General features: G+C 44.3%; 1 protein-coding gene across 1 annotated transcript in view; it reads right to left on the bottom strand.

Moving 5' to 3' along the window:
• agap3 (ArfGAP with GTPase domain, ankyrin repeat and PH domain 3) overlaps positions 1 to 26,234 on the bottom strand; it is a 114,713-nt gene extending 88,479 nt beyond the window's left edge. The window contains exon 1 of the mRNA XM_047588850.1: positions 24,506 to 26,234. Coding sequence (XP_047444806.1) covers positions 24,506 to 24,875 — 370 coding nt within the window. The 5' untranslated portion in view covers positions 24,876 to 26,234. The remainder of the gene's footprint in view (positions 1 to 24,505) is intronic.
• Positions 26,235 to 26,465: the final 231 nt, after the last annotated feature.

Here is a 26,465-nt window from a genome sequence, read left to right on the forward strand (position 1 = left end):
CAAACAAAATAAGTACGAAAGGAGATAACACCTACTGGAATATTTGTATAAGAGGAGCAGGAGTTTTCTATGACTAGTGGTTCTTAAAGTATCACTATTTGACATCAAATGAAATGTACATGTAGTCCATGGGTGTTAAGAAGGGTTAAGTATTTAAAGGCACACATTTATCCATTCTGCAGCAATTTCTGCACAGTCACCCATCACCTAACTAGCTATGGCAGGCTGGACTCCACACCCAGTTTGACTGCTGTGCAGTCATCCGACTAACCAACACCATTTCCTCTCTCTATCAGGAAATAACACAGATTTGGAAATTGGGGGGAAAAAAAAATGTCTGTCTGTTGTTGTTTGGCTTTGTGTCAGACAGGAGGGGAAAAAAACAGAAGGAGTAACGTTCAGCTCGGCCCAGCTGCGGCTGTATTTATCAATGCCGTTGCGCGCTGTCAAAGGGGGCGTGACACGCGCAAACACACACACACACACACCATGAAGCCAACGCCGCCGCAAACACGCAGCCACAAGCGCACACACGCCCACAACACACGCGCAGCTGGAGGCTGATGCTGTGCTCATCAGTGTCACTGTTTCCGAGCCCCTCGCTGCTGCACAAATCGCAGCGTGAGCGCAGGCGACGGAAGAAAAACGGTGCTTACATAAAAGGCGAATGCGGAAACAAAAGGTTTTATGGGATGCAAACATTCCCTGGGACGAACACAGGCACAGACAAAAATAAAGATACATATACATATGTGTGTATGTACAGCACGACGGGGAAACCCATCCCAGAACTGCTAAACTGGAGATTTGTGTACAAAAAAACGGCACCAGGGAAAGACTTCCAATTAAAAAAGTCCCGCGGCCCTCCAAAAGTCGGCATCTCGCACACAAACAAAATGGTGGCGCAACCGTGAGCTTAACGCATCCACAGCGCTGAAGACAGAGAACGCAGCATTATCAAGAGGGTCTCAGCGTTTCCATGGGTGTTGCATTTCTTTATTCCTCATTTCTAGTCTACATTCAACAGAGCACCGCTGTCATGCTCCGCACAGCCGCCCACGGTCACCCTCACAGAGTGGAGACAGGGAGAGAGGGAGAGCGAGTGGGAGGGAGGTAGAGGAGAAAACCTTGCTTTCACAGTGAGAGGCCGACGATACATTATGGGAGGACGAACCATATTGCTCCGTGCTGTTTCTCTTACAAACGACTACATGACCAGACAATGCGCACGCACATCGTACAAGCTGAGGGCGGCGTGCCAGGGCCCCGATTACTACGGACCCGGTCGGGCCGATGAAAAAGGGAGGAAAAAGGAAATACATGACTACTGAACGTGCACACACACCAGCGGGGTTGCGTTTATGTTCCTCATATACTGGGAACGTGTGTACTCTTCCTAAACTTTTCGATTTTCTGGTTAATTAAATTAAATGGAAGAAAATACACCGTCGTAGCTTCAAAAAGCATTTCAGAAGACTCAGGTACTGTTTATCCCTCAGGTCAGAACAACATTGATTTTTTTTTCTTTTTTTTTTTGAGGGGGGCAACAACAACTCCCTCTTCTATATATATATATTTTTTTTTTCTCCAAGGCTCAAGCCCACCCTTTTTAGAATGACCGCTTTTCTGTCTAGACAAGATTCAAATTTCAGATCCTGAATACTGCAGCATAATTACGAAAAAGTGTTTCTGAACACAGCTTTCATAATTAAGGAGCCAAGGAAGGAAAACAAATCGAAGTCATGTTATGCAAGACCAATAATTGTCAAAAAAAAAAAAAAAATGTGTTCAATATCAGATTGGTTTGATGTCGCATTTGGAGCCAATCATGGCAGAGAACTGTCACAAACAACAAAGAATCTACTCGACGTGTGTGTCCAGCTAATGGACACATTCAAACACAAAAATATTGACGTCATCATTTAGAGCGAATACACCGCAGACCAACTAGACGAAATGGACCAACATCCTAGCCTACAGCTAACAGCTTGAATGTAGAACGCTGACCGCTGCCACCTGCTGGTAGGAAGAGTTATATCCTTTTACACGCGATCTATGTGCCAGCTGGTTGTTCGCTGTAATCTTTTTGGTCTAGACGTGACGTGAAGCAGCGCCACAGTCACTTTTTGCTCCAGTAGTTCTTTGATGTTGGTTTGGCGTAACGCGGAACGTTCTCTTCTGCTCTTTCAGACAATTTCTTCGGGTCCGTTCATAGAAACGTAGTAACATTCGGAACTCTCACCATACTTCTGGTTTCTGTAGACTACTCCGTCTTTGTTGCTAAAGCCGTGCCCCTATTCAAATCCACACTATCAATCAATGCCAGTGGACTTCAGGTTGAATTGATATGTGTACCAGTATGCCTCCAGGGAGATTTGCCTCTTTTGTGTGAACTTGTTTGGCAAGTACTTCAATGCGACAGATGTTCATTTATATGCAGGAGTCCAGCACTATGCCTTTGACAAAAGAAAAAAAAATAATAATAATAATAATAATTCAGGACTGTTGGGTGTCTGGTGTAAAGATAGTGGAGAGTGCAAAAGTTCAGTGTTTCCTTACAGTCCTGGCTACAGCATGTGCTGTATAGGCCGCTTACAACTAAATTCTACCAGTTTTTTTGCTAGTCTAAGTGAATTGGAAAGCATGTTGGACTTGACTGATCTGTGTTATCATCTGAAGATCCCTGATGACCCATATTACAACAGTGGCAGGTTACCAGTGAGGATGAGCTCCTCTCATGGCTCATATTCAAGGCGGCTCATTTGCGAGCGCACACCAACACTGGCATTCTCCCCTCCACAAACGGCCTAATATAACTTCCTGCCCTCGTGTCCTCTCCCCGGCAGCCCAGGCGAGCTGACAGGATATGAAAGCGGAAAGCGAAGCAGCGGCCACCAGGTTATTACAGCTAGTTCGCATGGTCGCTACGAAGGAAATGTGGGCGCGGAACGGGAGATAATCAAGACGTTTTGGCATCAGCGGAACGACTGAGCGAAGTGAAATTATTTCTCCATGCAGCCTGAATTCCATCTGGCTTACTAACCACGCTGAAAAGAGACAAAATGTCCCTTACTGTAGCTTGCCGCGAGCATAAGAACCTGGGTAACCATGGAGAGCTCTCTATCTCTGCTCACATCACCAATTAGCCAACCTGCATTGAATCAAATGACAAGAGGGCCAAAGTTGGCGGTGTCTGATGGACTCTCCATTATACGCTGCAAGAACAGCATTATTTATAGATGGTGTAACGCCGTATAAATACAAGCGCACGTCCTCGTACCTCCTTGTACTCATTATTTTTGAAGCCAGGTACTAGATAGCTAGCACTCTCATTATTTAGAGAAAGACAGTTCAGCTCTCTCCAGGGGAATAGAGCTCAGAAGGAGAGTACCTCAAAACCGACCTCGACTGCTTCGCGTTAGGCGGTATCTGTGACGGAGGGTCGAGGGAACGGTACGCCAGGATTACAGAGCGGCCGCGCTGATCCGGGGCTGCAGCGTCTTTGCAGCAACTGACTAATCCACGATCGGGGGTTTTGCTCTTACGGGCATGTTTTGGACGCTCAGAGGAGATGGATGTTGTCTTGTTGAGAGGTGGGGCAGCCTACGTCAGCAAGGCAGGCCCCCGTCCAACACCGCAGAGCAAGGACGCAGGACGGACAAGCGTGAACTGCAAAAAGGCCTTTTCCCTCCAGGATTTTCTTCTCGAGCCTGGCAGCTCTCTGGGACCGCGAGTCTAATTCTGCCACCAGACCAGTCTCTGGCATCCTCTCCAGATGGTGGTGAACAGGGGGGTGAACAGGGAGATTAGGAAGAGAGTGATGACTGGTTCCTGACTACACATCCGGTGGCTGAGTCCCGTTCTCCTCCACCTCCTCCTCCTCCTCCACCTCCACCTCCACCTCCTCTTTCCATCATATGCCAGCCATTGCCATGAACACCGGATGCTCCCCTGTCTGCCTGTGCGTTTCAGCGAGGTGTTAAGCTGTTTATTAGTAGCGGGACAATTATTGCTATGTAAAGTCAGACGCTCGCGAAATATTAATAGCAACACGAGGAAAAACAGATTAAATGGCTGTAATTAAAACAGGAATCCGTCCATTAGAGATTAACCGCTCTGTCCAATAGCACCCGGACAATTTCTATCCAAAAACTACTTTTTTGTGGCATAAAAGTGGAAAATAGATTTCCCTTAAGCTCCATTATAGATAATTATTGTGAGGGAAAATTAAAACTTGAAATTATTTACTGGCCCGAGCAGCAATAAATCTGTGTGAGAAACAGTGGACGGGAAGCAGATTATGTGGCAGAATGAATGAAACCGCAAAAGACGGAGAGAGAGCGAACCGCAGAGGGGAAGAAAAGGAGAAAGCGAAAGCGCGTCACCGCGATTTTCACACCCCTAGACTGGCACGGTGAATCATCTGGCCAAAAAAAAAAAAAAAGAAAGAGTACGATAAACTCAACTAGCGTGTAAGGAGTTGCGTCAGCTTCTATTTCCTCAAAGTTTTGGGAGACTCTCAAGAGACGCCCGGGCCAAAAATCCTGCGACGTGACGCCGAGAGAAAGAATACTTGAAAACAGAAGGGAGCAAAGAATCCGAGACTTCCTCCTTTGTTTGGAAAAGTTGATGAGACGGGGAAAAGTGGCAACTCCTGCAAAATAAGATGGGCGTCTCCAAATTATGGGCTCAAAGCGCACTGCAGCGAAGAAATGTGGACAAGCGACAGAGCCGTGACAAAGGAAAAGAATATGTTCACTCAAATTGCTGTCATTAACCGTATGCATAGTCAGAGAGCCTCGCGACAGAGGAGCAATGATTCATCAAAACTGGTAGTCATAAAATCTTGCACTCGTTTCCAGCTTCTTCAGATTGCATGAAGAGAAGACTGAGAGGGGAAAGTGGGAAGCAGGAGGAAGATGAAGAGCACTCAGAACAACTTCAGGCAAAAGTTGCTGCGTTGTTGTGACCGTTCCGGCTGATTTATGACTCTGCTGTTTAAGTGCGAGTCGGCATGTCTTACATAACCTCATTCAACTGGGTGGCAATGAACCTGCCTTGATTATATAGTGTGGTTAGTACAGAAAGAGGACGGGGGTGAAAAAAAAGGCAAAGAAAGACCCTAGACGCCTAGATCACCAGATGCATTCGTTCAGCTTTGTGTCTTCAAGCCAATCATAACACAAACACTACCTGATGGGACGGAAAGGTATGAAAAAATACAAATCACCTGAAAGCATACGTGATGCAATTTTGTCCTTTGATGTGACACAGCAGCCGGCTGATGTGTACTTAAGTAAATGAGGTAATTTTCAAAAATACTCTTTGAAGAGCTGAAACAGAATTATAATGATGTGTGATTATAGGCCGCGAGAGGCGGACATGTAAACGTAAAGAGGTTCCCTCTAAAAGCTGGGATGAAAAATAAGCTTCGTCACACTGAAAGAACTGTGAATGGTGATATGACACATCATCATGTGGTCAGGAGAGAAACATATTGTCATGGGTTTTAAGCATAGATAGCACAAAGATGAACTGCTCATAAATAGTGAAGCCAAAGGAAGTAGAGCTCCCCCTGGTGGATGAGACATGGGCCAAATTAAAGCACGAGACTACACATTAAGTTAGTTAGTTAGTTTGGTACAACCTGGCAAACCAACCACTTCATGGTCCTATAAGTGAGAGTTGGAAAAAATAAAATTAAATAACTACGGTATATGCATTTTATATACATTTCCTTGTAACTTGTGGTGGTAGAGCAGAGCGCAGTATTAATTAAACAAAAAACAGAAGTGAGTCTCAAAGTGTGATCGCAGCTCCTAGTGGCTTTACCACGCAGACTCTGGTTCTGAAGTCGCAAGACCGCAAAAATAGCGCTTCCTCCACACTACGTTTTGATATGTGTCTTTTCAGCAGGTTAATGCGGCCCCTTTTACGTTGGATCTATTATGTCATACAATAAACAAGGGTTGTTCATGCAGCAGACCGGCATTTCAAACAACAACCAGATGGATAATAGTATTTTAAACTTGTACGTAATGTGTGTGCTACTTCTGGTGCAGATAAGATGGCACTATCCCTCAGGTAGTTCTTCTACTGGCTCTGTTTACCCTCTTCTTCTGCGACCACCTTTCTTGGATGTTTTTGTTGTGAAACCAGTTAAATTCTGATTAAGGGGTATACATGCTGGAGAAAATCGATAACCAATCGCATTATCTGGGTCTTAATCGCATAAGGAGAACTCCAATGTTCAGTTGTCCAGTTAAAGTCCGATTAAGGCAATAATTTTTTTTTCACATGCATGCAAATGTACTGACTGACTGCTCAGTGCTGAAAATTGGTAAATACTGACTTGTTAAGACTTAAAAGACTAGTTTTAGGCTTAACCTTGAAGTGCAAACATCTGTGAACTCTGAACCATGAGCCATTAGCTGCAAATATAAAAGACTTTGCTCCTAAGTGCCATTTATACACAGAGCCAAATCACTGAAAGATAAATGGGTTGCACTGACACAGTAATGGTGGCAGGCTTTCTGTTTAGTCCTCTAGAAATAAAAAAAAAAAAAACACTGAATAGACAACACTAGACTGTAGTGGACGAAAGAGGTTTGAGTGGTAAGATTTGCTCTTACGATGCAATTTATTCAGTTGAAGAATTGATCGTGAGCACTTTTGCAGGTCCCCTAAAACCTTACTGTTAGACACTGATATGAGCAAAAATCACACAACGTGGCCTGATGTCAGTTTTCCATCTTGCCCCGTAAAAGTCCTACAAGTAATTTGATGTTTTATTACTCACAGCCTTTCTACATGTTGTTTGCGTGGCCAGCTATTGCCAAGTCCACACCGTCCGTGTCAACATGTTAACAGCAAGCAATTAAGAGGAGTAAACAGAGAGTCCTAATCATTGTGCAGGTGCCAGCTAGAGCTTCAGACAGCTCCAAACCACAGACTCCAACCACAAGCAGTTTAAAAGTGAGAGTCAAACAGCAAGGTGTTTGATTTTGACTCAAAGTTAAATAAGAAAGACTTCAACGGGTTCCTCGACAAATAGTGAACATAGTCACGACCACACAAATTCTTGTGTAGTTCCTAAAATCTCAATTCAGCCACCTGGACACGAACTTGTTAGTGTAGAGTCAGCGCCGTGTACATGTTTGGGCCATTACATAATGAAGTCTGAAGTGCAGACTCACCAATTTAATTTGAAGGTATTCATATCCGCATTCCTTCCATCTCTCAGATGCATTATTTTTGTTTATGCAGTCTGTTTCATTTACAATGACGGCTCCGTCTACATGTACAGGTTCACAGCAACAGTTAGCAAATGAAAAACAAATAGCCACGTTTAGTAGTAACTCCGGATCGTTCACCTGGTTGACTGAAAAACAAAGTGCTGGAGGAATATCCCACACCTGTCCATTGAAAAGCTTCTGTCCAAACCCTTTTGAGACAGTGTATAAAAATGAGTGAAACTATTGGGTTGTAACTCTAATTTGGTTGTAATTTGTTAACCCCAACCCTAACACCTGAATTATAGCTGAAAGTCTGCCCTTTAACACCCTATATATTCCATAATTGTAACTCCAGTAGGTTTGGGTAAATAGAAAAAAGTAATAAAACTAACATGTACATATATGGACTAATATGGACTCTGGGACTCTCCATTGAAGGTTATTTCTATATGTTGTGTCACAAAGAGCAAAGTTCTCTTTCCAGTGTAAACGAACATCTACTGATGTGTACACAGGACATAAAGCTGTGACACAATCACTTCCATTAGACACACTGGACACTCTAGTTGCCCTTAAATATATATTCATGGTCTTTTCTGTGGCGTGTTTACAGCTAAACTAGAGTCAGGGTTGTAGCTCCCGTATTCAATTGACTGTGGCTTATTTTCGCTCCTATATTCTTATTTTTGTTTTTTAACAGCATCCCTGCACACCACCGTTGCTCACAGTGTGGAGACGAACCCGTATGGCAACTCTGCACCCAGTAAGATGAGTGTCTTCCACTCCAGCAAGGCCCAAACGTACACAATAATTACATGGATGGCTTAGCAAGAGAAGTGGCGCAGGCGGATTGGACAAATTACTATGTGTGATGAGTGGCAGGGAAGTAGGCCAGCTGAAAGGATGGCATCCCCATCTGGGATCCTCTCTGGAGGTTATCACTATGAGCAATCCCCATGCTCCAGAGGAATATGCAAGATCCAGACACCCTTGTGTTCTTAAGACCTCTTCATACATCATCAGGGCTGCCCTGCTTACAGCCAGCCCTGGGCTATGTGCTTCTTTCCTTTCACAGACCATATGTCAGAAATAAAAAAAAAAAAATCTATTCCAGGCCAATAGGGTAATGTGCCCCCCCTTATTTGCACTCTATCCTTCATCAGATTAAATCAGCGGGATGCAGAAAAAAAGGTCAGAAAGGGAAACTCTAAGGGCGTTTGAGCTCATGAAAAACAAATATCGCAGAACTTGGTGTTCAGTCCTTTTTGTGTCCTCTGACCACAAGTGTACCTGCTGTCACCCATTATACCCAAATGACCACGAACAGCAGCATTACTTACACACAGGTACTGAAACTGAGAATTTAACAGCTGGCGTTTAAAGGCACCGAGACGGCGTCGGGGCTTTGTGCGCTTGAAGATCCACAGATGGTGAAACCCAGAAAAAGCCCAGTTTGTCAGGTCAGCCGACCCACTAAATATGTATGAACTTAGCCGAGCTTTTCAAGGAAAAAACATTACGACAGTCCAACGTGACATTTAGCGATACAGTCTTAAGTGCGTGTACATAATGGTCAGTGTTTTAGAGGCTTACCTGCAGAGGTGAGTGACGTTTGAAGACCATGGAGATGCAGGCCAAAGGCAGCGAAGGAAAAGGGGAGAGAAAGCAAAGAAAATCAGTAATTTGAAAATAAAGCAGCAACTTTTATAATGAATTGAGTTAGTGTTCTCTCTATACTGATCAGGGATAACATTATGGCCACATTCCTAATATTGTGTATGTCTCCCTTGAGTTTTCAAACAGTTGTGACTCATCAGATAATGGTCATGGACCTTCTAATGGTGTCTGGCAACAGAGTTTTGTTAATTTGGGCCTTTGGGTCCCACGAGTAGAAGGGAGGGGCTTTTGGGGATCAGGCTTGTTCCAGTACATCCCAGAGATACTTGATCAGTTTGGGATCTGTTTTTTTTTAATTGTTCCTAAACCGTTTTTGTGTGTGTGTGTCAAGGAGTGTCATTACTATGGGGTGGGGGTGTCTGGTCTGGTGTAGATGGGTGGTACATGTCTAAGTAACATCAGCATTAATGCCAGGTCCAAATGTTTCCCAGCAGAACACTGAATTGCCACAAGATGACTACTTACTTCTCCTATCAGCGGTTTAATGTTATGGAGGATCGGTGTATATGTATATCTTAATTTAATCGCACATGGCCCATGAGCTTACTACTCATCCACCCTAAAAGCATTATTTCATAACTTTACTCATTTCAAGTACAGAGTTACCTCTCAACAAATATGTGATATCTTAGTATTGTTTATTCTCATGCATCCTTCTTATTCCAGCCAATGTGAAGCAAAGTTCATCAAGCTTCACGTCAAAATCTCGACAAACCGCCTGATGAGTTTCCTTTCATTAGTTGTAATGATTATTGTGTTCAGTCGGCACCGGCTGACTTTACTTTGTTGACAGCGTCTTGACACTTGCTCAGGCTGTCACAGGTAACTCAATAATAGAGCGGAATAAAGCGCAGGAAAATATCAAATGAATAATTCATGAAACCGTCACAGACAGACACCTTTAATCGGGATAGGATTTACTCGGTGCGAGTCCGCGTATGGGAGACGTTTTCAAGATGTCAAAAATGCGCCAAACATGTCACAAGCTTGTGTGATAGAGTGCAGGCAACAGTGTCAGATTTAAATAGCAGCATTTATTAAAAAAAAAAAATACTTGATGTCACATTGTAACCCTGTTTGGGGACATTGTGTCAAACCAATCAAACATTAGAGATGTACCTTGCTGTGGACAGATAATCTGTCTAACCTCCAGTCTTTAACAGGGTCAGCCGAATCCCCATCCAAGCCATCTATTTAAGCCCTATTCTGTCTTTGTCATTTAGCATGATAAAAAAAAACATTTGGGCAAAAAAATAAACTAGATTTCAGGGAAATGCAACTGAACAGATGTTATGTCTTTTAGTTACTGCCCCTGCATTTGCAGTCACTTTCTGCCCATCCACAGCCGTCCCAGTCTGGCAGATTAAATATTAAACCCAGAAGTAGTTCAAGGTAACTTCTATCCAAACAATTTCACCATGAGCTTGGCTTCACACGAAGAAGCGTGTGATTTCTCTACTGCATCAATTTGCAGAATTATTTCTCAAGATTTAAGCACCAAAGAGACTTTCGCGACGGAAGGAACCAGCAAAAATAAATGTTAGAGTGGGTGTTATTTTCTCCAGATGGACACAAGGGGACAGATTATCCAGGATGTTCAAGCGAGGCTCCATAGGAACAACCAAACAAACTGAACTGCTCCCATCTTGAGGGAAATTAATGTGCAATGGGTCGTGATGGCTCCGCCGTACGTCCAATAACTCACGGTCACCCGAAAGCGCTCCATGTTTGGTTTTGCAGTAGCTATCCCTGTCCTTGAGTCAGTGCAGACTGAGGTGTTGCATTGCTCAGCACGGGTCATATGCAGCAAGAAGAATTTTCAGTGACTCATCAGCACGCCGGTTAATTCGCACAGTGCACCGTGTAATAGCCTGCTCGGTTCTTCCTGCAGTCACGTAGATGTGTGCTGTGAGACACAGTGACCAACACGTGTACTGGAAAAATTAAAGTAACGAGCCATGAAAAAAAAAAAAAACAAACTCAGCTAATGGCTTGGTCTTTTTTTTTTCTTTTTTTTCAGAGCCCTAAGCAGTGTCAAAATTATTTTTATATCTCAAATAATTGTTGCGCCGGAAAAGAAGATAGGTAGATGATCAATTTTCTGCCTCAATTATTAATAGGGTAATCAGTTCGGTTGTTAAAACGACTTAAAAGCACGCAGACCATAATAACTGGAGACGGCGCGGATGTGTTTGTCCGGAGAACGGGATCATCCAGTGGCCGACAGACGTTTTCTAAGCCCGTGGCCTGTTCTCTGACCTTAAACAAAGGCGAATGGATATAGAGGGTAAATGAATGGATGAATTCCTAAGGCTGAGCGGAAGGTTAAAATTTCTGCGCCGCTGCAAACAAACCCCGTGTGGACATTTTGGATAACAAACGCAGCACCGAATTATCCCACCCCGCCCTAAATATACCGGACGAGTGGCACAGGCTCAGACAACATCAGGTTGACCTGTCCCCGGGGACACTCTGTCTGATGAGATCTGACTCCTTCTTTGTCAGGAATGAGGGTGGCCAGTCTTGGACCGGCTGCAAACAAAAGGGGTCTGAAGCGGCAAGCGCTGCAATGCAAGGGGGAAATTATCTCCAGGCTATAGAGACACTGAGAGCACGGTTAAAAAAAGATGTTGTTATAATCCCAGAAAAAAAAAAAAAAAAAAGGTGCGGGGTGATTCTTACAGACAAGTACTGTTAAGAGGTTTCCTAGAAGGAAGGCCCACCCCTGCAACCTCAATTCCTGACCTTCCGTCGCAATATGACACTACACAAATAGCTTGTCACCGCTCCTCAACAAACCGAAACTCCCATCACGTCCATCTCCTCGGGCTGTTGCGCTCGGGAGACACGCATCCAGGTCAGGGACAAAGGCATTATCTGCGGGGAAATTCACACATCCAGAAAAACACACCCGCACACAGAGCTACTCCAGCCACCTACTTGCGTTACATAACAGAGATCTGCTGCCTACCCATGCGCCAGCGGATCCGCACTACACTCAGCCGCCGACGGAGATGCATCACCAGAGATGCGCGCTGCGAAAGTGCGAGCGGCGCCCGGGAGGCTCGTTTCAGACGCGAGGACGGGGCCTCTGGGCCGCCGCTGGTGCTAAATGACCTATGTGTGTGCTGACGGTGTGAAACTGAGATTTCAGTCGGATGGATTTTTTTGGAAGAATTTGTATTTAAAGTGGACCCGCTAATCGTGCCCAGGTTCTCACGTGCCAGCACGCTAAAGGTGGGGTCCTATTAGCTAAAAGCCCCGTTGGCATGAAGAGACCACAGGAAGATTTGTTTTGTTGTGTAAACAGACAAAATACAGCTTTGAATTAGTCCGGGCAACGGTTAGCTGCCAAACCCAGATTTGGTGCCAGATTCTGACACAACAAAAGACAACTTTTTTTTGAGCCTGAGAAGGCATCTTGAAGCCAAATAACGCGAAGAGCCGCAATTTAGCGGCGCGACCGTCCTCGGAGAGGCCTTACACGAATATGCCTCAAAACGTATATACTGTGCAAAGTAACAGGAAATGGACAAATAACGAGGCAGACTCCTGCAAGTCAACGCTTCGCGGAAACCAATTTTCTCAGGGAATAAATGCCTTGTAAATGTCTTCCAAAATGGATACAAATGGCTCACTATGCTTTAATACAGCAGCAGGGTGCATCTCTAGACACCAGTTGGTCCAATTTCACAACAGAACGGGCCCAGCACAGCGGGCCACGAGATATACTCTGTGGCGACGCAAGTGTCATAATTCTTCCTTTAACTGTACAGCGTTTTATTTGGGGCCAGCAGTTCCTTCCAGTGCACGGCGCAGAAAAACAGAGGGGAGAGCTCATCCAGCGAGAATGGCGTCAGGCTGCTGAACGGTGCACTTTTCACGCCAGACTCCTCGATGAGGGAAATCTCATCACCCGAACGGAAGCTGTTGAGAAGCCACACCGACGCGGCCCCGAGCGAGACTCTGAAGAGCGGCTTATTTGAGAGCGCTCGCGGGCGAGAGCTTCTCTTCGCGCAGGAAGACGACGCAGTCGCTCGGTTTACAGCGCCGTCTCGTACCAGAAACGCTGCATTTAAAATTTGGAAGGAAAAAAAAAAAGAAAGGGGGGGGGGGGGACCAAATGGCGCTCGGCAAACACTGTAGCATTCTGGTAAACTTTTGCTTCCAAATCTCCATAGTAACGTCGCTCATAACTGGCAGCCGACTGAGAATATGACTCTCATGAATAGGCGGCTACAGATTTTACTCACATTTTGCCATCTGATGTTTGGTGTTGGCCTCTTGTGTCCTAGCATTTGGTGAGCTACTATCATTTGGCTGAACTCTGGGAAGAAATCGTGCCGTCTTCTCTGCCAGTGACTTTCTTAACATGGGGCGAATCTCCTAACACATCATGACTTTTGCATACGGACACAAACTACTACTGCGAATAATGGCGCAGCGACAGGACACCAGGGAGGCCTACCCTCTCCCACAAGGCCTCGCGGGCTCATATGAACCGAGCAGGCACCGCCCGTACATGTCGGAGTTGAGCCACGGTGTTACTGGTCAAGGAGAAAGCCAGGAGGAGTGCGTTTTCATTGGGCACGGAATTAATATACTCCCACGAGTGCAGGATGAGTCATCACAGTTTTTAAATCATTTTCCAGGACTCTCTAAAAGCTACAAGGTGATGTTCTTTTTAATCAATTTTTTGAGCAGGTATCAGTGCACAGGTGACATATAATGCAAGAAATGCCACTTTAACATCAAACTTTATTTTGTGTTGACTTTAAAGACTTCATTTTAGAGTAAAAAATGACTAAAGATTGAAGTTTTGGTTCAAAAAATAACATCAGGGTAAGGAGAGCAGATTCATATATGGAAATGGTAAACAACACTAATCCAAAGAAGTACATATTTACTTAAACTCATGCTATCAGGGGCCGTTCTGAACACCCCCCCCCCCTCTTAAGATGTCGGACCCAAACTTGGAACTGTGACCGTGTTCCTGGAGGGGCTTTAGTACATGCAGTTCACATACTGCACCACATGACGAGAGCCCTGGGTCACGGCCAGAGGGATTCAGCAGTGGAACAACTTCAGCCTATTCCAGTTGGGGAAGGCAGGAAACCGGGGGTATAAACAGTAAATGTGGGGTCACATTACACTTCCTCTCTGGTTATTCCCACAGAATAAAACATGTCTTCACAACAAACCCCCCCCCCCCTCCTCAGAGCGATGATTCACTAAACAAGTGACCAAAATATCACTGCTGATCCAGACTTAAGCCGAGTAACAGATGCTTCAGCACACACAAACTTTTTTTTTTTTTTTAAATATACTTCATCAACTGCCCTGCCTGTGTTTTTCTTTTCTAATTGTGGGAAAATACATAGTCACACTTGTAACAATCAGCATCAAAATAAACCGGGAAACAATCGCCTGGAATGCTGCCAGACCGCGCTCTTTGAAGGAAGCAAACAACACAAGGCCGGAGGACATGTCGAAACACCATCAAAACATTGACATCCACCAAAGGAATGTAGGACCTGAGTGATAACGCTCAGCTGGCACATGTTAAACAAGCTGTAGTGACGAGAGGAGCCGGCCTCAAAGAAGTTATGCTGACTGCGCTCTCTCAACTGTCCTCGCCGCCGTGGAAACAAAGCAGCAGTGATATACGGTGTATGATATTCTATTTACAGCCAAGTGCGAGTGCAAATGTCACGCCGCTGCACACAAATCCTGCCTTAACCGCCACAAACACAAGGCATAATCCTACCTTTCGAGGCACTAAAGAAAGACTTTGGTATAATAGACGGGTGCTCACTGCTAAATACAGTCACGCGATTTTAACTTTCTTGAAGAAACCCGTGTGGAAACACATAAACTGACCTTGAAGATTGAAACTGTGACATGTCCCTCAGCTATTAAAGGAATTACACTGAATTTCCATGGCCCTGCAACCTTTAAATAGTCTGCGTGTTCTCAATTACATGGCACTCCACGAGCAGGAGCGACTAACTCCTATCCTGTATAGTTTGAGCTGCCATCACGGCCTCACACACACACTGTAGGCCAGACTTCCTTTGTTTTCTGCATAGAAGAAAATGTGCTCCCCGAGGGGCAGAAAAGTCCCTGTATGACATTATTCTTCAAAGAAAAAGGGGCGCCTACGTTTCCTTTCCTAAAGCCCTTGATAACCTAAACAAGGCCGCTGCTTAACAGATCTGCGTTTGCTGAAACGGTGTCACAAAAGGACCTAAAGTTCCTGTGGCGAAGGTTGATCCGCCGCCACAATTCTCCATTCATCCCCAATTAAACGAGATCCGAATTATCCCACAGCTGAAATTCCAGAGACAAAGCGGGCTCCGGTAGCCCCTTCTACACCGAGGATACTTCATTCCTCACCATGATCCTCTATCCATCTCCAACCTGGACGAGGCCAGAATCTTCCCACAGTTAGTCACGGGACTGCTGGCAAGCTGAGGGGACTTGGAGGCATATGCGCCTTTCCATCTGTTGCTCACTCACTGCTTTCCAAACCCCTTTCCTCTGTCAGCAGCCATCTGCTTCCAGCCCTACCCCACTGGCAGGAAACATGAGTACTTCCACCATAGGATATGGCTGATGCACAAATTGAAAAGAAAAAAAAAAAAAAAAAGAACAGCCTATATGGCAAGTTTAAATGACCACCATCTCAAGGTTAGAACGAAACAAGATGCTGTGAAAAGAGGGACTCACAAATGTCACAGCGCAATATAACCTTTGTGGTTCGTTTTCCAGATTATTTACATTATCCATTCATTTGTCGCTTATGTTCTGGGTTAAGAGCACCGATTCTAACGTGTTCTTGCTTAAAAATGACTCGGATAATGAATAAATTGCGAAAAATTTCCAAATACTTTTCTGTGAATCCAATCAAATACTTGTTTCAGGTCCCTTGAATTCGCTGCGCTTTGCTGTAGTAAAGTTTAACTGCAAAGTCTTTACAGTCATCCCCGCGGGCGGTAACACACAAGCCACATCACATCACCTCGGATTTTGTGCCCTCTTTATTTCATCTAAATCTAATAATGCTGCTTAATGCTGAACAACTACAGATTAGAAGTGCGGCTGGGGCAAACGCTTTCTCTCATCCTGCATTGAAAACCCAGCGATCCAGCTCAGAAATTCGCCCGCGCTCCCCTTCAAACAAACCATCAGATCAGAACACGGCAGTCCTCTGCTTTCTAAGAGACTGGGATGAGCACGCTCTAAACTTTCCTTTAAAAACAAAACAAAACCTGACTAGCGTGCCCTCGCCCCTCCGCATTCAGAGCGCAGGAAAAAAATTAGCTGTCCGTCAATGGGAGAGAGGGGGCCTTTGTTCAATGGCACAATGGAGGACATTCTGCTGTGGAGGATAGCGTCACATTCAATAAGCCAATGCTATGGTGCGGCGGCAGAGAGAGGACAGCGCGGCTGATGAAGAAATGGCACCCTGACCCTGCAGACCTCCCAGGCCCTCAGACCGAGGCTCTGTTTACAGCTCACCAGCTCTGCTCATCTCTGCTGACCCGCGGTCAAGAGTCGGTTGCGGCGCTAGAATGAATTCTATGGGGTTATAATGAAGCTGCGCACACATACACACACACGCACACACACACACGAGAGAGAGAAACTGTACAGGCTAAATGCAAAACAGAGAGTCTTTTGAGAGCGAGGCGCATGCAAACCCTGTTATCTGGCGAGCATCTGTCGGAGGGGAAGGTCTGTTACTACCACGCTGCCGAGAACAAACCTGTGACGTAAACTTAATGTGAAGTGTTTTTTCAACACCGCTCTCAAGGATTAAACATGGCGGAAACCTGATACTTGCCGTGCACAGCAGCGCAGAGGCGGTTCGGTTGCTACAGAGGATCTGAAGATGTCTTCAAGGAAATCAAAAGGAGCTTATTCTTTATCAGTCCCACACTTGGACGGCTGGCGTGGGAGCTTCACGCGGAGTTCAGGTGTTCAGATTAATACTCGTTACATCACATGGAATGAAAGTTTGACGGTGGCGCAGCAGACCTCGGCGATGCGAGACTTAGCTCGGGAGCCCTTTCCACCTGCAGTTGTCACTCTTTCATCCGACACGGTTAAAAGTGTCTGTTTTCCTGTTAATGTGTGTTTTAAGAAATATTCTGAAGCACCAAAATACAACTGAGTTAAAGGACAGTTCGACTTCTGGCAGTGACATTCCTGGTCCAAATTCATTTGAGACGCCTGTCAGCAGTGTGGCCCTTTTGGAAATACAGATGTTCTCCTTAGTCACTAGCTACTTCAAGTTAGCTTAGCATAGAAGAAAACAGTGAAAGGGGTGAATAGTCAGCCTGGTTTCGTCTAGTTCTAAACCTATAGTTTAAATATGACAAATGAACATTTAAATTATTAATTCATTTAAAACTGACCATTTCAGTTTTTACAGGTTGTTAGCTTACATAACATCACTGTTAGTTAGCCAACAAAAAAGCTGAAAAAGTTCATTATTGGTGTTTTACTCATCACACAATTAGTATTTTTTAACTTTCTGTTTACACACAGAGTAAATTTATAATACATGAGATACTGTAAGCTAGTGTGTAGATTTTTAAAATGTGGAGAAGGTCTGGGCAGCTAATTCTTACTACATAATGCTAAGCTAATCAACACTAGGCCCCAGCTCCATTACAGACCGACACAAGAAAGTTATCCATCTTCTTACCTCACCCTCACAATAAAATAAAAGCAAATCAAAATGTAAAACCCTTATTTAAGAAATAATACTAAAAATAAGACTCTTTATATGGTGGAATAAGCAGCCAATAGATGTCACTTGTTATTCTTACTAAAGCTGTAGCTGCACTAACGGTAATGAATATTGACACTGCACCCTGAAGTGTGTTTAAAATATCATGATATATTTATAAATCTCAAATCATGACGATCACTTATTCTAATTTTATCTATAAGAGCATCTCCTTGCGTGCGGTATAAATTGGGCTTTCTATGTGCCTCAAGAAAAAAAAAAAAAAAAATGAAGCCGCAGTTGGGTCTGTTCCATGCTTCACAGATGTATTTATGCGAGGCTTTATTTAGGCACAAGATCTACAACTAGTAAATACTTACTGAGCTACTCTATAAACACCCGCATTCCACATTACCAGCAATTTACATTGACATACCATGTAAGACACACAGCTGGTGCTATTGACTGACATTTTCTAACTCTGTAACAGTTTCTAATCCATATTCACGGATACAGTTTTGAAATATAATGAGCACGTTGCCAGAAGTAGCAGCACCAGCAGCAGCAGCGGCGTTCTCCTGACACAGATGGCCCACAGCCCGGTTCATCAACTCAAACCCAAACCACACACCCTTAAACTTTAAACTGTTACAGGGAAACCTCTGTGAATTAATTAATTAACGATTCATAATCAGGACATTTCACATTCTGACTCTTGTATTAAACTGTGCAAACCATACTAATTATTATATGATTTGATGCAGCATGGTAGTCGATAAAAACTGTGTTAAGATATTTTTTTACGTCTCAGTAGCCATGAGGAAATGATTCCTGCTACAGAAAGATGCATTATCGTCATCAACCCTTCTTGTGACAAGCAGATAAGGACTCGTGCTTCTAACAACCGACTACAAGAGGGATGCAGTGTGTACCAGGAAGCTGCTTAGGTGCCCCACAATGCCCGCGGAGAGTTCGGACTATTCGGCCTTTTGGATCTCTCCGTGTCATCCCTATTGCTGTTTGAGCACACAATGTCCCATTGTGCAGTCTTATTAGTCCTTTCTTGAAATCCCGAGCACCCCTCTTGAGCAGCAGAGGATTTAGGCGACTGCCCTTGCCCTGACTTTGGACTGTCAGTGGGAAATACGAATGTCAGCGTGAGCTTTTGTAGCGTTATGAATTTCAGGTATTAGTCAAGAAACAGGATAACGCTACAACAACGTAACATCAGGATACTTGGCTCAAGCACAAAATGTCAGGAAAATACACAGAGGTCAGTGTCTTGAGATCACAACCTGTGGCTGAGAAAGTGCCTTTAGGCTAAAAAGGCACGAAGGATTAAAACCTCCTCCCCATCAATCGCTGATCTGTTTGATATTTGACCTTTACATTTCAACCTGCACGGCCTACAGAAGTTACACCGCATACCCGCACATGTACACCGCTTTTCAACTAGCTACAGATTCAACACTATGGAAGATTGATGATATTATAAATTAGGATAACAAGCAGATCTCCCTCTGGGGAATACACCCGAAGAAAACGATTCCCACGGCACAGCCATCTTAATAGAACTCTCCTCTACATTGACATGAATATCTAAAAATAAAACCGAAATCACATCACACATACCATCCCTGCAGCTGTCTCCTTATCTCAAGTGATCTGGATATCACATTTGCAATGAAGCCCCACACAAATGTTATCTCTCCCAAACAAATTCTTCCAGTGTTTGATGCAACGTTTAAGGTCAAAGTAAGACTGCATAAACGCTGGATTGCTGATAATTCTACGTACACGCGAATGCCTACCATGCCACGCACAGAACGTATTGCGCAACACCGTTTATTTCATTTTTCTTATCACAGCAGTGTAGTGTCTGGAGTTTGGCTGACTCGATACCAGTCCATCACTGCTGTGGTGCAATCTCCAGTTGGTTTAACAGCTCCGTGTGTGCAAACAACTCTTGTTGTAACTTGGTGCTCTTTCACAGAGAGGCTTTGGGGTGACCGCTGGCTGCAGGAGCCCACAGTAATAGCTATGATTGATATTAATAATTATTTTCCATGTAGACTCGGTAAATTACCTTTAATTAGACTTATTTCTGAAATATAATACTTCACCTTTCAGTCTGCAGTTTTCTAGCCCATTAACTAACTGCGGTTCTGTCCTGAATTGAATTGCAGACCATTTGTCCAAATGTTCAGTTTGTTGTTCATCAACCTATACTTTCCATCACAGAAGACTGTTACAAAAGGGGCTGGTTAACTTATCACGTAATCACTAAGTCGACGGTCAGCCGTTGCCTGGTGTCAGATCATCAGTGAGAATCTGTTGCCGTAGTTTTTCCTGGTGTGCCCTGCACCACTGATGCTAGTCGTGCCACTGTTGGCTTTCAGCTGATTCATCATGTTGAATCAGCAGCAGAACGAGCGAACAAGTCAGACAGATCAGGCTGATTGGCTGTTTGGCTTAGCGGAGCAGTGCAGGAGAAGAAAAATGGAAGTGACAAAAGTAGACAAAGCAAGGTTCGAAGGGCACCCAGAAAGCTTTTGTCGTATTACAACTTTATCTAACCTGACAACACAGTAATTTAGAAAGAATAAACTGTAGACCAACTGATCAGCATGACTCAGGGGAGGCCAGCTTGGTACAACAGTTCATAGCTTCTCATAGCTTCCAAGGCCTCCCAGCTAATGGCAGCTCTTCAACTATGAATGAGGAATACAGACTAGTGCCACCAACTGGTATGAATAATGTCAAGCTTCCTTTAAAGCATGCATCGAATATGTGCGCTATGTGGCCGCCGGATTCAACTGCAAATTTTTGGCAGTGACACAGGCAAAGCAAGCTGGCGCCGCAGTCGGTCTTCGTTACCGGTTGTTCTTGGTTTGTCACTATCTTAAAACATTAAGGCTTATGGGGATTTTTAAACAATTTTGGCCCCTGTCAGTAAAGGTTCACTCGGCCATTCAGATTTGGGTCACAGACATTTGGTAACTGAATGAGAGAGGCACCAAAATTCCCAAGTGTAAGTTGCTAATTGGTAATTTGATAACTGGATTTCCACCACTAAAAGACACCTGGGCGCTACATTACGACATTATCTTGTGGCGCTGCCTGGCAGAGCGACCCTGTGTCAAAATCTAGGTCAGACACTTGTATGACTTCACTCCGGCTCACGTGGTGCATTTTCCAAGACAAAGTTAGGTTTCATGAAGCTGCCACAAACTTACATGGAAACGCAGAAATACCCGAAGCCCTGAAGCCAGGTGTTATTCCCGTATAGGAGGCTCTGCACACTATAAAGAAGCTCCCGACTATAGTGTTCTGTGTACAAATGCTTGCCCCAGGGCTCCCAAACTGGTTACCCAACCACATCTATCAAAGCCTGTTGGATTTGCAGTGTAACATGTTCACAACTTGTACAGCAAACCCTCTGCCAGCTACTTAGAACTGTGGTATTTCGGCCGTGCTTGTACATTTCCTTGCGTGGTCTCTGTGACAGCTCATCATGAGTTTCATGCTTGTCCAATTTAGATCGGCTTCAGTTGTCCCGTTTTCACAAATGCCATTTTTTGAAAGAGAGGAAAAAACAAACCATCACTTGTCCTTACGTGTATTTTCCCCCCGACCAGCTGCAATATGAAATGTTTTGCATTGACGAAACAGCACTGTGAATATCAATCACTGCAGAGGGAACGAAGTGAAGCAAGGAAAAGAAGAAAAGATGCACAAAAAAACAGCATGGTGTGTCATCATCATATAAAGGTCTTATTAATCAACAAAACAACAGGGAGACCTTAGCATCGATGGGAATTCATTTTGTAAGGGGTGTAATTTCTATTCACTCTTTCTTCAGCTGAATGCATGAGCCACTGGTTCCTTAGCAACAGACTCTGCAATGATGCAAGATTGAAGAGGAACAGAACTGCAGCTCCACAGAGCAGGTGAAGACAAGTCAGCTAATGTCTCCTGTTGCAGCTCCTCAAAGCTTGCAGTCATTAACGCAACTGCATCTCATTTATCATAATGAAAAATGGCCTAAATTTGCATTGGACAACTGCAGTGATTTCTCAGTAGGATAACACAAATCTGTCAAGCCTTTTAGCATACACTGCATCCGTAGGACTATCAATTAAGCATCTTCATGCATGCAAGGCAAAGTCCACCCTAAACAGCACATGCAATATGCTTCAATAAGTCAATAATCAATCAGTTAAAGGAATAAAATGTGTATGTCCTGAGCCACCGTGATGCTTAGTGTTAGATTTTTGCTAAATGTAATTTCCCAGTTTAGAATTTGATACAGATACAGAATTAGCCATGTTATGTTTAACAATCACACAGTACAAACTGTGGAGGATGTGACACAAAGACCAGTTTCTCCACTAATGGAAGCTGCAGTGGGCATTAATGCCGTCCATATGGCATGTTTTGAGAACAATAAAGAGGACGCCATGTCCCTCAAGCACGACCTAGTGTTCACGAACCAGCTCGCTAGGTGGCTACATATATTTAAAAGCCAACACACTATGTTAACTTCAAAGATTCGAGCATGCACGCTTTGTTTTCTGGGGATTATTTAAGGCCGTGATGGGGAAAAACAAAAATCCTCTGGCTGAATCTTGAGGGAGAACAAATCCACAATAAAAGTTAAGTCGGGCACCACAAAATTACCCTTTGAATGCCTTCCAAATTTATGACCCTACAGGGGAACGACACTAGAGGCTTGAGATTTCCTTTGGGCCGAGTGTTTACCCATATTTTTGGAAGAAGAAACAAAGTATTTGTACCAAATCTGATCGGAGACTGAAGTGAGCCGTAACCTTTCCGTTCTAAAAAGAGATACATCTGAAACATCTCATAAAAGGCTCCAGTGTTATCCTATCGAGATAAAGAATAAAGGCGCGCTTTCATTGAGAAAATGGAATAAGCACCCAGATTTTAAAAAAAGTAATTTCTTCCTCTAAAGACTGAAATTAGACTCAATAGTCACACCAGTTGATTTTTTGTTATTTAACATGGAGCTGATTTTCATTCTGATCAAGTCTTAAACCTCTTCAAAATGCACAATACTCTGATCCTGCTTTGATTCTCATGCCGGTGTTAATCCAGGCACACATCAAAAATCAAACAGGTTTAATTTAAAGACAAAACCAAACTGAAAGAAATGAAAAATCCTAAAGCGCTGTGCTTGTGTTCCAAATTGACCAGAGTAAATGCTGTACATCCTGACAAGTCAGGGCAAACATTTAATATCCGCAAGGTTTTCTAATGCAAGGATTATCCAAAAGGCAAATCAATACACCAAATGGGAGATGAAAACAGACTTTCCTTTGCCTCCAATAAAACCGCAATAACAAAAACATCCAAACCTCGATGACCCCAGCGACTGCTCTGTTGTGATATGACAATCCTGTTTTGTGGCGCTGCACAACCAGTGTCAAACAAGGACCACTTTCAAAATGATGCAATTATCTATATTTCCAACACATGACCTCGTCCCGTTGAATGGCTGGTCACACGCAGGCAAGCATCCCATGTGCTCCAACCTGAATACACACTGACATAGACAGGCGTCCGCCTCCACAGGGAATGGGCTAACACCTGAAATGACACACTTTTGACTTCACAGAGGTTAGAAAAAGACGTGACGTGAAGGTGCACGTGTTTAGTAGATTTAGCATTCAGCACAATGTAGCTTGGACATTAGCGTGTAGTCAAAGCTTCCTGGGAACTGGAACTGTTGCATGCTAACTGAACAAATGTTGCTTTATGCTTGTTTAAATTACAAATTATGAAGGCCTTTGGGTGATGATTCACACCTTTCCACTGTCATCTCATGATTGCTGCCTAAAACAAAGCTAGAGATGATGAAATGTGTTCATTGCAGAATATTAACTTCATGCCAACTGCAACTACTTGCATATAGTGCCACGCCACCAACGTTAACATCTGACGAAACGGTGGGAGCATGTACTTTTGCAGAGCCGTTACGCCACTCTTCAGGACCACGACAGCTGAGATTTGATGGACAGTACACTTTCACACAACCACCGACTGAATGACCCGCGAGAAACTGATACCACAATTTGAGAGGCTTACATCTGGCAGCGCATCCTTTGAGTTTGACAAGATGCTTCCCACATGCCGCCGAGGTCTGGTTTACAGCCACTGACACCACTTCTTGGACAGCTAATGATATTTGGACTTGATTTCCACTGTGACAGAGAATATGCCCACTGAGTGCCTTTCAGAACCAGACCAGTGATGTCCACCACGCCATGTGACACATCATAATCCCCCACTCTCCAGCTCCCCGTCTGTGTGCGAGTATTGTCTCTGTGTCGTTGAGGTCAATCATTACTTTCATGTGTCACATGTTTTCACATTTGGCAGCCTCAATTTCACGTGGGCTCAATATCAAAAAAATAAATAAAAAAATCCCAGTTACTCACTGGAGGTCAGTATTATGTGAAGCCAAAACAAGGTTCCCAGGAAGCAGTAGCACCAATTCCGGGGTTCTAATTACAATCGTGCAGGCTGCCTGTTGTCGGTGTGAACATTTTATTGTTAACACTGCAGTGCATGGGTGCAGCTCCATCCATGAGGAGGACTAAAGGGATCGGCTACGCCCCCAGCCCCTAAGTGTGATTGTTGACACTGGGCTGTGCGTCCATGACAATGTTACCAAGTATGCATGAAAGGAAGGATACGAGGACCCCCGCACTCACCTCCCCACCCCCGCTAGCACAAGAAAACAGACACACATCGCCCCCCCTCTCATCTCCTCTAACCCTCAATGAATGAAAGCGACAGAGAAAACCCCACAATGTGATCCCTCCCCGCTTACCTTCAATGGAGATTACATGCTCTCTGATCTGGTTCTGCAGGGCCAGGTCATCGATGCGCTCGATCAGGTCGTAGATCGCGTAAATGTTCGGGTGGACGGACTCGAACCGATGGATCTCCGCTCTGATGGCCGCTGAGTTGGACAAAACAAACTGAGAGCCCGCTGGGCCGGGCTGTGCAGCCTGGCCCGAAACAGTCCCCGAACCGAACTGGCCGGCCCCCGAGCTTGCAGACGATCCGGATCCGAACTGGGACGGGATGGACTGGGGTACTGGGACGGGAACGGGCGCCGGGACCGTTCCTGGAGTGGGCATGGCTGGCTGAGACTGCTGCGAGAGACCGGACACTGGGACGCTCGACTGGAAATTCATCTTGGTTCCTCTTCTTTTCTTTCCTTTTTTTTTTTTTTTTTTTTTTTTTTTTTTTAAGGGGAGGGGGGGACAACTAACTCTTTTACACCGACAGATATGCAGGCTAGAAATTGGAATTGAAGCGATGCGAACAAAAGAAGTCCGCGCGATTTGCTGGTCTGGAAAGCGATCGGCGCAGAAGCATCAATAGTTGGTCGCCAAATGCAACAAAACGCGGCTCATATTATTAAAACTTGACTGTGATTCATTTTCCGTTATTGGCCAGATCTGTCCAGGGCCCCCCTCTTCTTTCTTTTTTTTTTTTTTGTCTGTGGCTTACAAACCCGCAATGCCTACCACACCAGGACACTCCTCTACGGGCAACACCGCTGCTTTTTGGTCAAACCCGTTTTCCTTAGTTGCTCTGTCTGAAGGAGACAATGGGGCTAGGCTTCAGCGAGGCGCCCTGGTCCACTGCCTTGAACGCGTTGTTTCTGCGCTGAAATGAAATAGTGTTTAGTCCTCTTTGGTCCAAGTGGTCCCTGCCCAGAGCCCTCCTCCGCATGCTGAAACGTCACCCATCACGTAATTGTACTTGAGATGGGGGAGGGTGTGATTGGATTTGGTGGAGGGAGGAGAAAATCGCAACGTGCACATCATCATAATAACCTACCTGACAGTTATGCAACCGCAAATAGAAAATAGAAAAAAGACACAAATGTAAAAAGAAAAAGCCCACTTCAGCATATTAAAGTGTATGCTGTTATTACACTGCGGATGCTCTCTGTTGAGAGTTGTCTGGCGTATGGATCAGGTACCCCCACAGCTATTTTAACCTATGCAGACCTACACGTTCGCGCAGACACGACCGCGCACGGGGGCGCGCAGGTACGCATAACCGGTCCCCCGTATCCCCCCTGAAACTCCCAAATGACGCAGTTTATCAATTTTACAACTGCTCCCAGATTAATCACACATAGAATCCAATGTGGGCGAGTTCTTCTCATCAAACACATGCATCAATTTATTTTTTATTTTAAATAAAAATAAATAAATAAATAAATAAAAATCAGTCAGGCATCACCAATAAAAAGATAAACCCTGGGTTAACAACACCAAACACGGATACTGATTTCTTTTTTTTCTTTTTCTTTTTTTTGAGAATAAACCCACGTAATCAAAATGTCTAAATGGTTATTGCATTAAAGAATCTTATGAGAAGTGCGGTGATGTGGCTCATAGTGGATCTTTCTTCATTGTAAAGGATAAGGAAGAGACAGAGTCGCCTGCTGGCCTGAATGCACATTACAACAACAGCTGTCCAAGGATGACTGTCACCGTCAGTCAAGATGTTATTACAGCAGTGTGGTTCTGCTGATAAGGACCCCATTAAACAAACTCTACCTAAAACAACAAGGCGTGAGTGTCATTTGTCCAGAGCACTGGGAAAAGAAAGAGAAAAGAAAATGTGCAATAGATGTGAAATTTTCTCTTTGAAAAAAAAAAAAAAATGGAAAGTCATTAAAATATACTACAGAGAAAATTAAAGCCTTTCAGTCTCCCACTTTTTAGGCTGCCTGCAGCTTAGAACGTCTTTTTCCAACACATTAA

Source organism: Mugil cephalus, chromosome 7, assembly GCF_022458985.1.
Source record: "Mugil cephalus isolate CIBA_MC_2020 chromosome 7, CIBA_Mcephalus_1.1, whole genome shotgun sequence".
Lineage (NCBI taxonomy): Eukaryota > Metazoa > Chordata > Actinopteri > Mugiliformes > Mugilidae > Mugil > Mugil cephalus.